Here is a 13,302-nt window from a genome sequence, read left to right as displayed (position 1 = left end):
TCTTTTCCTTTATATTCCTGACTACAATTTCATTTTGTTGGCTTTCTGAGAGGGACTTCTCAGTTATCTCCCATTTTTGTGAATTGTGGCCCTGCTCAGATTTTTTGTTTAGTGGTTACTGTGAGGATTGTATGAAAGATATTGCAGATGAGATAGTCCATTTTCTTATAGCCTCTTATCTCCATTAACTTAGGCAAGTTCCTTCCCTTTCCTTTCCCCTTCTGAGTAATTGCTGTTACATATTGTTCTGTGTTTAGTTTTGTTAGTTTGTGGCTAATTTGAAGTGTTTATCATTACTTTTGATGCTTTCTTTCCCTTTCTCTTTTAAGTTATAATTGAGTCTTTGCCTCCCTGTTCTAGTAGAGAGCTGCAGGTTTCTGATCATGTCTGTCTGTTTATCTCCTTGCTCAGAGCTTTGTAAACCATTGCCTTTTTGTTTCAGGTAGGACAGCTCCCTCCACCATTTCTTGTAAAGCACTTCTAGGGGTGATGAACTCCCTCAGCTTTCATTTGTCTGGGAAAGCTTTTATTTCTCTATTGTATCTGAAGGAAAGTTTTGCTGGATAGAGTATGCTTGGCTGAAAGATTTTGTCTTTCAGTATTTTGAATATATCATTCCATTCTCTCCTAGCCTATAGGGTTTCTGCTGAGAAATCCACTGAAAGCCTGATAGGATTTCCTTTCTAGATTGTTTTCTTCTGCCTTGTTCCTCCTAATATTCTTTCTTTATCCCAAAATTTTGCCATTTTTACAACTATATGCCTTGGAGAGGGTCTTTTTGCATTGATAAAGTTGGGCATTCAATTAACTTCATTTATCTGTAAATCTGAAACCATCCTCATGTTTGGGAAGTTCTCAGAAATAATTTCTTTGAACAAGCTGTCTGCTCCTTTCTCTCTCTGGGATATCTATAATCCTTATGTTGCTTTTCCTAATTTGAGTTGCATTTAAAAAAATGAAGAATCCCTTCATTTTTAAAAAAAAATCTTAGTTCAATTTCCTCCTCCTCCTGTAGAATTTTTATCCTCAAGAAGACTAATTCTTTCTTCCATAAGATCAATTCTATTTCTTAATTATTCTAGATTATTATTTATTACAATTGTGTTTTTCATATCTAGAATTTCTGGGTTTTTTTTTTTTATAGTTTCAATCTCTTTGGTGAAGAGATTCATTTTATTACTGAGCTCCTTGAATTGTCTTTCGTGTTTTCCTGTAAGTCATTGAGTTTGCTTATCATGGCTGTTTTGAATTCTCTGTTGTTTAGGTTGTATTTCTGTGTCTTCAGTGTTAATTCCTGGAGAATTGCCATTTTCCTTCTGATCTGAGTTGCTGTTGCAGTTTCTCATGGTGTTTGATGAACTATTCTTTTGTCGGGGCATTTGTGGTATTCTTAGGACACAGATTTGCCTTGTTACTGCCAGGGTGGACCAGAGGCAGTGTTTCTGGCCCAACTCCATCTGCCAGAAGCTGTGGGGGTATTATGGGTGCTTGCCCCAGCGTGGGATGTGTTCAGGCACTTGTGTGGACTGTCCTCCTTGGGCAGGGCTTCCTCACTAGGCTAGGGCCACTCTTTGGTGCCTCAGGGCTGCTCTGAGCTCCCCTCCCCACCAAAAAGTGATCACCAGTGGGTTCGAAGTTACTGCACCTATTCCTGCAACTGCCCAAGACATGTTCCCTCTTTGGGAGTGCAGCTGCACCATGAGTACTCACACGTGCCTTGAAAGTGTTTGCCCCAGTGCAGAAATCTACTGAGGTCCCTGTTTATGATCTGCGATCTGCTGGGCCACTGAGATTTGCTGGGCAGTTTTCCCTGCTGGAACCCAGGCTATGGCTGTTCCTTTATAGCACAGGGGCACGGTGGGCTCCCTCTCTCCACTGGGAGAGCAACCACTAGCATGGCTAAGAGTTACTGCCTCCTCCTGGTCCTCTTACGGTTGCCCTGCTGTGTATTCCCACTTTGCAGACACTTGCATCAGGTTGGAAAGCGTTTGTGTGCCTGCACAGGGTTACGGGGGTGGGGGCAGGTAGTGCTTACTTATCTGTGCTACTTCCCGGGGGGCCAGTCCATCCACCCTTAGATGTATAGCTGTGTGTGTCTCTCAGGTGTCCTGCTGTCCTGTGTGGGCTTCCTTTGTTGGTCAGTGAGTGTTCATTAATTGTAGTTCAAAAGGGGGAGAGATGAAGGGAACATCTCACTCAGCCATGTTGCTGACATCACTCTAGGTTTCATGTTAAGGTTTAAGGTTCATTTTGAGACAAAGTTTACATATGGTACAAAGAAGGATTCAATGTCTCTTTGTTGTGGCATTAGGCTACTCTATATATTCTGCATCATTAAACAGAAACAAAGACTGTCTTTCCTCTAAGGATTTTCCTTAGAAACTTTGTGAAAAATCAATTGAGTATATTGTATGAGTGCATTTCTGAAGACTGTATTCTGTTCCACAAATTTAGATGGCTATCTTTTCATCAATGCCACACTCTCTTGAATATTACTGCTTTGTGATCAATCTTGAAAACAAATTATACAAGTCTTTCAACACTATTCTTATTTTTCACAACTGTTTTGATTACCTCAGTTCCTTTGCATTTTCATAGAAATTGTAGAATAACCTTATCATTTCTCCAAAAATGCTTCTAGAATTTTAGTTAAGGTTACTTTGAACACATAGATCATTTGAGATTGCATTTAATTAATAGATACTTTGTTCAAAATTGACTTATCTACAGATATCATTTTTCCTTATTTCTTTTTTTCCCTTCCTCCCTCCCTCCCTCTTTTCCTCCCTTCCTTTCATTCATTCTTTCTTTCTTTTTCTTAACATTCAGATTTCAAGACCAACATTCTCTAACTAATAATTTTGAGTCTCTGGATTTAGTACTCAGACATCTATGCATTTTTCACAATTTTCTGAAAAATGTCTTTAAGTATATTGCCAGGTACTAAACTCTATATTAGTATATGGAGTCCCCAAGAAAAGACAAGACTCTACAACTTAAAACCCTGTGCTTTATCCCCTTCAGGGCTCTAATATCTAAGGTCCTATTAAATAGAATGTTACAGGCATCTGCATACTGTCCCATCTCCCTCATACTTCCCAGTTATGTGTTCACATCTTATCTCCTCTATTAAACTCTCAATGAGTCTAATTGTATCTCTTAATAAAGTGAGAAGTGTAGCACTTTAAAAGTTATAGTAATCTCTATTAAATAAGAATTCTATTGTAGGTTATGCCTTCATTTTATTTCATTATGTACATGTTTATAGGATTTTGAGAGAAGTAAACAAGTTATTTTCCCTTGGAAAGGACAGTGGGTTTCAGCAAATTTGTCATCACCCCAATGGGACATAGATATTTGGTAACAGAGCTAGCACTCTGTCTTGTATCATTAGATTTATTTTCCAGTCATGTGCATGTTTTCTTTCCACTGAGGGATCATTACATTCCAGAGGGCAAACTTCATTCATGTAATTATTTCTTATTATGTAGTTTATTGTTCCAGAACCATTCAATTGTTTACTATGGAAAAGACCAAAACTACCTTCTTATTTTTCTGTCCCAGAAGATAATTAGTGTGTTTTCTCCTTGGAGAATCCCTGTGGACTCCAAGACGGACTTGAGAACCTGGTATTAGAGTCCAAGTGCTCAAGATTCACAGCACACCTTAATTGAGTAAGCAGTTCATTTCCACAGGTAAGAGGAAAGTTTTTCATCTCTTACAAAATATTTTAGAAGCTATAACCTTGAACGTAAAACTTCATTGTATGTTTTAGTATTTGAATCTGAAGTAGAAATTTCTAGTTAGCTTAGAATTGAATTAAAAAATGAATTAGGGAACTCCAGGTAACATAGGAGGGAAAATAAGAGAGATTTCCAAAACATTTAGGTCAATAGAGCTCTAAATCAGAAATTTGCTTTAATTTCCTTGTTGGAAGATAACAGTTAGAATAAAGGTAGTAGGAAAAAATTGCTACATTTAAAATTTAAGAAAACTATTCAATAGAGAGAAAATTAACTATTAGCCAGTCATACTTACATGCCATTGGGGGACCATAGACTTTTTTCCAATGGAGGGATATAAATGAATTTTAAATTTATTTCATTAGTTAGTTAACAGATCTAGAAAACACTTCTAAGTTTTGTTTTCTTTTGTTTTAATATCATGGTACTTAACCTTGATGACTTTATAAAATAATTCAAAAACATGCAGATGTTCCCTTGCGTTATTTCTAGGGGATACCCATTTCAGAATTATGGCAGGTCACAATAAGTCTGCAATATTGTCAAGTGGAAATAGCTTAACATGTGGCAACAGAGAAAGCTGCACTGAATTCTGGCTCTGCTAGGAACTTCTTATGTGAGCTTGGTCAACATATAGGTCTAGCTGGTCCTCAGTTTTCTCATCTACAAACAGATGCTGAATGATTTAGTTGCAGGTTGCTGTGTGGATTACATAGGATAATGTACACAAAATTTCTACCCTCTACTAGCCACTTAACAATGTGTGGTAGCTACAGCCTTAGTTTTCCTTCTCCTCAAGCTTGGTGCCTGAAGTCATGTTCTCATGGACATCTGGTACTCTATGTTTTCTGAACGTATGAGGGTTGAGGAACTGATGTGATTTTAGTTTTCCAGAATTATCATGTTTTGTTAAAAATTTCGCATGTATATTTTCTTTCTAGTCTCTATCTCTTAAAGTGAAATCAGCTAAATGTAAACAAAATCAGTTCTAATTTCCTTAAGTATGTAGTTGACAGATATGCCTCTTTGAAGAACATCTTGGAGGGAATAAATAAATCCCATGCTTTTTGTCTATCCTTCCTCAATTCCCTTCAGTGAATTACCCTAATGGGACACAGTTGAGAATAAAATGTATCTTCATTCATAAACCACCTTCTTTCCCTAGAGATAAGATCAGAGCTATCAAGGGCTATAAGAAAACTATCATGGACAAAATTATCAGGGGAATTTAAGAAAACATACTATTATTTGACTGACATTCCCAAAGTCAGAATGTAATGACACAGATGCAATATTAAGTTGCCTCATACCATTTAAAATTGGGATTCACTGGGACTAATCTCATGAGAGTGGTATACTCATTTGTCTGTGAATTTTAAGATGATATAATATGAAGACAGTACATACTAAATTTAATAGAAAATAAACTAAAAATTAAACCAGGTAATTGGCTTTTTTTTTTAAAGATTGGCACCTGAACTAACATCTGTTGTCAATCTTCTTTTTTTTTTGCTTCTTCTCCCTGAAGCCCCCAGGACGTAGTTGTATATTCTAGTTGCAGGTCCTTCTGGCTCTGCTTTGTGGGACACTGCCTCAGCATGGCTTGATGAGCTGTGCCATGTGTGAACCCAGGATCTGAACCAGCAAAACCCTGGGCCGCTGAAGCGGAGACTGCAAACTGAGCCACTTGGCAATAGGGCTGGCCCCTAAATTGGCTTTTTCAACATGACAAATTTAGTTAACAACTGAATGAAATAATTTCTTTAATTTATTTATACAGGGTAATGCATTCACTTGGACTCAACTTCTGCATCACTGTCTGTTTCTTCACTGCTAAGGATTTCAATACACCATCTCAGAAAAAAATGAGACTATATTGAGTGGGTTTTGTTTTAAAAAATATTGCATTTAGAACCTATAAATGAAAACTGAAATGCCAGGGTTCCCATCAGACGTAGATTTATGCATGATCCAGGTGAAGAATATGACTGAAGTTACCACGTTTATATTGACGGGCTTCACAGGTGATTTTGATGTGCAAGTCTTCCTGTTTTTGCTATTTCTAGCAATCTATCTTTTCACTCTCATAGGGAATCTGGGATTGATTATATTGGTCATTAGGGATTCCCAGCTGCACAACCCTATGTACTATTTTCTGAGTGTGTTATCATTCTTGGATGCCTGCTATTCTTCAGTTGTCACCCCAAAAATGTTGATCAATTTCCTGTCAGAGAACAAAACTATTTCATTCCTTGAATGTGCAGCACAGATGTTTTTTGATGTTACTTTTGGGACCACTGAATGTTTTCTCTTGGCTGCAATGGCATATGATCGCTATGTAGCAATCTACAACCCTCTGTTGTATTCAGTTAGCATGTCACCCAGAGTCTACGTGCCACTCATCATTGCTTCCTATCTTTGTGGCATTTTGAATGCTTCAGTGCACACAGGGGCCACATTTAGCCTAACTTACTGTGCATCCAACGAAATTAGATATTTCTTTTGTGACATCCCTCCAGTCCTCGCTATTTCTTGTTCTGACACTCACACAAACCAGCTTCTAGTCTCCTACTTTACGAGCATTATTGAGATGGTCACTATCATGATTGTCCTGGTTTCCTATGGTTTCATTCTCTTGGCCATTCTGAGGATGCATTCTGCTGAAGGGAGACGAAAAATCTTTTCTACATGTGGCTCTCACTTAATTGGAGTATCCAGTTACTATGGAACAGTCTTCTGCATATATGTGAGAACAAGTTCCAGTTACTCTTTGGACCAGGACATGATAGTGTCTGTGTTTTACACCATTGCCATTCCCATGCTGAATCCCATCATCTACAGTTTAAGGAACAAAGATGTAAAAGAGGCAACGAAAAGGGCTTTTGGGAAAAATTGGTTTCTCAATAAAGTATACTCTTCACACTAACCGTTACATTGAAACCAATGAAGATTACTGTCCATTGTCTCCATATCAAAAAGTTATGATACAAGTATTTTTTTTTACTACTTTTCTGTTCTTCTCAGAAATTTTTAAATAAAGATCATAGTCAAGCCAGTACCCATTCTTTTTTAATGTGAAGAACACTATCATCCATCTGCTTCACATATACACACACGTATATAGACAAATACATACATAAATATGCTAGTACTTGTTCTATTATTTTTCTGGGGCTGCCATAACAGAGTACCAAAGACTAGATTGCTGAAACAGCATAAATTTGTTTTTTCACTGTTCTGGGTTCTAGGCTTTTAGAGCAAGGTGCTGATGGGGTTGATTTCTCCTGTAGCCTCTGTCTCCCTGGCTTGCAGATGGTCATCTTCTTCTGTCTTCACATGATCTTTTCTCTCTGTTTATATTTTGATCTCCTCCTTTTATAAAGTAAACAATCTTACTGGATTAAGGTCTACCCTAAACACCTAATTTTAAGATAATTATGCCCTCAAAGACTCTATCTCCAAACACAGTAATTTTCCAAAGTACTGGGGGTTAAGATTTCAACACACAATATTGGTTTATTTACACACACAAACACAGGCATGTATGTTTCTAAACTTTACATTAAATTGTAATTATTATCTTTCATCTCCATATCACTCAAATTAGATAGGCTCCCATAGTTTCAATCATAAATAACTTTATAATTATGTCTGACTAACTTGAGCAAATACCACCTAATCAATAACAAAACCACAGCTTACCTATTCTGATACCAGTTTCCAAAGAGTCACTGGCATCTGACTCCAGTTCGAAGCACTCTGCTCCATCCTCAGACTGGTGCTTTGGAGGCAATCTAATCCCAGCCTGTGGGTCAAGGACCACAGAGAATGTGTTCAAATGCCTGATCCCATTATCCTGTTGTTTGTGCGGGTGCATTTCTCCCCCTTTTATTGTTTCATTATTTCATCCAGAGCATGGACATTAAACCCATTCTGTATTTCCTCATAGAATACAGAGACTAGCCCTTAGCATTTATCAAGAGTATACTTAAACTCCAGAATGACAAAACACAAGCACAATTCAGAGAATAGGTACTGGCCGTACCAAGAGATTGGGCTCTTCTCACAGCTCAGTTCCAGGCATCTTTATGAGTTTCCTTACAGGGCTGAACCTGACTCAGCTGAAGCTCTTTTTTTTTTTTTTTTTTACCCCTGCCAGTTTGTGATGCCCTTGATGATGCCACCTCTCCTCATTGTCCCCTACCAGTTTGTGATGCCCTTGATGATGCCACCTCTCCTCGTTTTGCCCTATCAGTTTGTGATGCCCTTGATGATGCCACCTCTCCTCATTGTCCCCTACCAGTTTTTAATGCCTTTGATTATGCCACTTTCCTCATTGTCCAGGCCGGAGAACAACGTTACAGAAGAGAGTCTTTATGATGCACATTTTTAGCCTTGTTTCCAAGGGGCCTTATTTGCAGTGCAAGACATATCTTCTTCAAAGTTTATTATAAGTGGTAGTGTTTTTTTCTTCCTTTCTTTCCCCACTGTCATTATTATTATTACTATATTTAGTAAAACCCCATGTAATAACAACAGGGCATTTCTAGTACATACAGTGGAAACTTAGGATATTTCCCTAAAGTGGGGTTATTAGGTTTAAATAACACCTCAGCATTACACATACAGAACACCTCTTACCACAATAAAGTCCCCTCACAATTTCTCTGCATTTCCTTTCACCTGTTTGAGAGAATCTCCACACTGCTATTCACATGATTCTTTCCTTTAAATGTCTCTTGTTAGTGAGGATCTCATTGACGACCTTGTATAATAGCAATTTACCTCCATTGCATCTCCTCATATTCCATCTTCCTTAAATTTTCCCATTATGTTTATCATTAGTTTACATAATATGCATTTTAATTTATATCTAATTTATTCTCTAATGTATTTTCCAGAGTCTGGAACTGTGTCTGACACGTAGTATTGCTCAATAAATATTCCCTCAATGAGTGATATTTTAGATAGCATACTGTCAAAAACAGTTTATTTAATTCACTTTAGAGATATCTATGAAACAGAGACAGCAAGTGTCATTTAAACATTTGATTTCTTTTAGAATTTTTGGTTTATTTTTCCATTTTAAATTCTTCCTCGTCTTTCCATTGGTCTACTTTGGTATTCTTTCTGATTGGTATTTGGATTTTTCAGTGTTGCCATCTCAGTGGCATCCTACACCATTTACTCTCTCACACTTTCCTTATCAATATTTCTGATTTTTTTCCTTATTTTTCTTTGAATTAGGAGTAGTTGAGTAATTTATTTTCCAAGAGCCAAATGGAACACTTGAGAGGTTTTTTTAAAAAATTGTCATTTATTTCAAAACAGAATGCAGTTTGTTTTATTTTCTGTATTCAGACCTTATGTTTTGCTAATATGGGCATATTTCACAAGTAACTGTCACCTGAAAGCTAAACCCAAAAGTAGGAGGGGCTCAGTGGCAACGGCTTCTCTGCAGCAGGAGTGCAGAGAAAGCTCAGGCCAAGGCCAAGGGCCTAATGGTGAGAGCCAGTGGTGGAGACTCCAAAGAGGCTGAATCACCACCCAAGGAGGACTGCGTGCTGAGGCCTGGCTGGGACAGGGTAGGATCCTGACCCCTGGGATGGAGACCTCTGGATTGACGTCCCTGAGTTCCTGGATTCCTACATTTCTTGGAACCCTCTGAAGGTAATAAAGTTGCCCATCTCCCCTGTAATACCTAGCGATTCTCCCTCACTCAGGGGCTACGCAGAAGCTTCTATCCTACAAGTCAACACGTGCTTCTTCATGATAAACACCCATTTTTCCCCCGGTCATTATGCCAATAAATGGAATTAAGTCACCATACAGCCGAGGCAGAGAGGTGTCGGGTCTGATAAAAGAGAAAAAGAAATATTCCCCAAAGCGCTATAATTTCTCACCTGCACTTTCCAGTAGGAGCTCGCAGAGCATACTGGGATGGGACCTGGAGGGTGTTTAGTCAAGGAAGCCCAAGTACGGCAGGTAAGGGAGAGTTTACCGACTTGGAAGCACTCTCTTGGACACATACTTAACACTCTAGCAATCATCCAGGAGATGGCTCAGACTTGCTACTTGGGTGATTCCTAGAACCATTGTCATCGTGTTCTACATAAAGAACCAAAATCTCCTAAAATGGGCAAAATAAAGGTTAATTTACAAAGTCAACATTTTTTCTCTTTTTTTAATCATTCAAATATATAATTGATTGCCTAAAGCAGAAATAAGAATGTTTTACAAAGTTTATGATATAAGTGTAGTAGTCACGGTTCTTCCGAAAATCAGAACCAACAGAATATATATATTAATATCTAGGAAGCGGTTTATTATGCCAAATTGGCTCATGTGATTATGTCAGTCCCAAGATCTGCTGTCTGCTAGCTGGAGGCCCAGAAAACAGGTGGTATTGTTCTCGTCCAAATCCAAAGGCACAAGAATCAGGGAAGCAAATAGTGTCAAGCTCCAGTCTGAACCTGAAGGTTCAAGAACTAGAAGCACCAATGTCCAAAGATAAGAGAAAAAGGATATCCAGTGCATGTGGAGAACAAACTTGCCCTTACTCTGCCTTTTTTTCTACTCATACCCTCAATAGATTACATATCATTCACCTACATTGGTGAGAATGAACTTCTTTACTCAGTTTAGAGATTCAAATGCTAATCTCTTCCAGAAACACCTTCACAGACATACTCAGAGATAATGTTTTACCAGCTATCTGAACGTTCCTAGTTCAGTTAACTTTATGCATAAATTTAACAACCATCTTAAATAAAATCAAACTGCATGACAATGATAACATTGTTGGAATATTCTTATACTACATGAAAAGTAATAAAGTGTGATTCCATGGTAGATTCTGATAAGCTGCAGATATATAATGCAAACTCTATGGCAACAACTGAAAATATAAAAAGATAAACTGGTAATGGGAATAAATTGAATGACAAAACTTTCTCAGATAATATAAAAACAGAAAAAGAAGAGAAAAGGCAGAAAAAGAGGAGAAAAGGAACTATAAACAAAGGAATAGAAAAAATCTACTGAAACAGTAAATTTACATCTAACTCTATTAATAATTAAATATAAATAATATAGACATGCCAATGAAATAAAAATCAAAACTGGTGTGGATGAATTTACATGGAAAAATTCTCAACAAAATACTAGCAAACTGTGTTCAGCACCACATTATAAGGATCACTCACCATGATCAAGTGGGGTTTATCCCTGGGATGCAAGGATGGCTTAATATACGCAAGTTAATCGATGTGAGACCTTATATTAATAAAATGAAAGGGAAAACAATCATATGATCATATCAATACATGCAGAAAAAGCATTGGAGGAAATTCAACATCCGTTCATGATAAAAACATTTGACAAAGTACACATGGAAAGACCATATCTCAACATAATAAAGGCCATATATGACAACCCACAGGTGAGATCATACTCAGTGGAGAAAGGTTAAAGGTTTTCCTCTAATGTCTGGAAAAAAGACAAGGGTGCCCACTCTTTCCACTCCTATTCAACACAGTACTGGAAGTACTGGATAGGCCAGAGCCTATCAGACAATAAAAGAAAAAATAAAAAGAATCAGATTTGAAAGAAAAAAAGTGAAATTGTCTCTATTTGAAGATGACACAATTTTATATGTGGAAAATCCTAAAGATTCCAGCAAAAAATGGTTAGCCCTAATCAACAAATCCAGTAAAGTTGCAGAATACAATTTAATATACAAAATTCAGTGGCATTTCTATATGCTAACAATGAATTATCTGAAAAAAAAAATGATCCCATTTACGATAGTATCAAAAAAATACTGGGGAATAAATTTAACCAAGGAGGTGAAAAATCTGTCCTCTGAAAACTTAGACATAGATGAAAGATATGAAAAAGACACAAACGAATAAAAAGGTATCCTGTATTCATGGATTGGAAGAATTAATATTGTTAAAATACCAAAACTACCAGAAGCCAGTTATAAATCCAATATAATCCCTATCAAATTCCAATTGTAATTTTTACAGAAATGAAAAAAACAATTCAAAAATATGTAGGGAACCAGAAAGGACCCCAAACAGACAAAAAAATCCTGAGAAAGAAGAACAAAGCAGGAGATATCATACTTCCTGATTTCAAGCTATACTATAAAGCTATAATAATCAAAGCAGTATGGTACTGGCATAAAAATAGACAGATCAATAGGACAGAATTGAGAGCCAAGAAATATACCTAAATATTTTGGTCAACTAATATTTGAGAAGACAGCGAAGAATATGCAATTGAGAGAAGATGGTCTCTTTAATAAATAGTTCTGGGAAAAGTGATTATTCACATGTAAAAGAATAACACTAGACCCTTATCTTACACCATTCACAAAAAATAACTCAAAATGGATTAAATACTTAAACATAAGAAATGAAATCATGAAACACCTAGAGGAAAATATAGGAAAAAATCTCCTTCATATAGGACTTGGCAATGATCTTTTTGGATCTGACACCTAAAGCACAAGCAACAACAAAAAAAATCTGATCTCTTTTTATATGATTTTTTTAGGACGTTCTCATCTTTTACAGATGGATAGTATTCCATTGTATACACACCACCATTTGTTTATCCATTCATCCATCGATGGAACATTAAATTCTTTCATGGTTATTGTAAATAATGCTACATACATGAGGGTGTAGACATCTTGTTGAGTTAGTGTTTTCATTTCCTTTGGATATATTCCCAGAAGTGGAATTGCTGGATCATATAGTAGCTCTATTTTTAATTTCTTTGAGGATTCTCTATACTGTTTTCTATAGTGGCTGAACCAGTGTATAGATTCTCTAACAGTGCACAAAAGTCCCTTTTATCCACATCTGCACCAGCATTTGTTATCGCTTGTCCTTTTGATGATGGCCATTTTAACAGGCATGAGATATCTCATTGTGGTTTTAATTTGCTCCTTCTGGGAAAGCATGCAGACCACACACTCCTCAGAATTCCCCCTGCCAGTGAGAGAGAGCACAGACTCTGATGCCCAGTGGTTGGCTGAGGATTTCTTTGTTGGAGGCACTCATTCCCTTGCTCTTACAGTCTGTACGTATGGACAGAGTGGCCTTCCATGGAGGTTTGAGGGATGTGGCTGGGGCTGAGAAGCTGTGAAAATTCTTACATAATAAAAACACTCAAGTGGAATAACAACCCAGTGCACCATGTGGAACTTTTTGTGCCCTGACCCAAATAAACTAATTATAAAAAAATAAGATTATTAAAATAAATAATATGATTATAGATGTGATATTAGATGATTTTATGGAAATTCTGTTACTTTTCTTATTGTAGTAAGGTACCATGGTTATGTAAAAAGAAATAAATTATCAATTATAAGGATGCATAACAAAGGAGCGACAGGATGTCTCAGATTCACTTTAAATATCTATAAAATTTAAGTGCGTTTGGGGGCGTCGGGTGGGCAAAACAAAACAAGATTTGGTGGATTCATGGTAGTTCCTTCTATTTTCATCTGTACTTGTGTTCTATATGAAAATTTCTGCTAAATAAA

The 13,302-nt window shown here is 36.9% G+C and overlaps 1 protein-coding gene across 1 annotated transcript; it reads left to right on the top strand.

Annotated features, from left to right (window-relative positions):
* Positions 1-5,676: 5,676 nt before the first annotated feature.
* LOC138919908 (olfactory receptor 5T1-like) lies at positions 5,677-6,669 on the top strand. Its single transcript, XM_070246536.1, has one exon. The coding sequence runs from the start codon at positions 5,677-5,679 to the stop codon at positions 6,667-6,669; it is 993 nt and encodes a 330-aa protein (XP_070102637.1).
* Positions 6,670-13,302: the final 6,633 nt, after the last annotated feature.

The sequence above is a fragment of the Equus caballus genome, chromosome 21 (assembly GCF_041296265.1).
Source record: "Equus caballus isolate H_3958 breed thoroughbred chromosome 21, TB-T2T, whole genome shotgun sequence".
NCBI lineage: Eukaryota > Metazoa > Chordata > Mammalia > Perissodactyla > Equidae > Equus > Equus caballus.
This window is presented reverse-complemented; position numbering and strand designations above follow the sequence as displayed.

Coding starts and splice junctions, on each gene's coding strand:
- LOC138919908 (XM_070246536.1), top strand. CDS start 5,677: ATGCCAGGGTTCCCATCAGACGTAGATTTATGCATGATCCAGGTGAAG.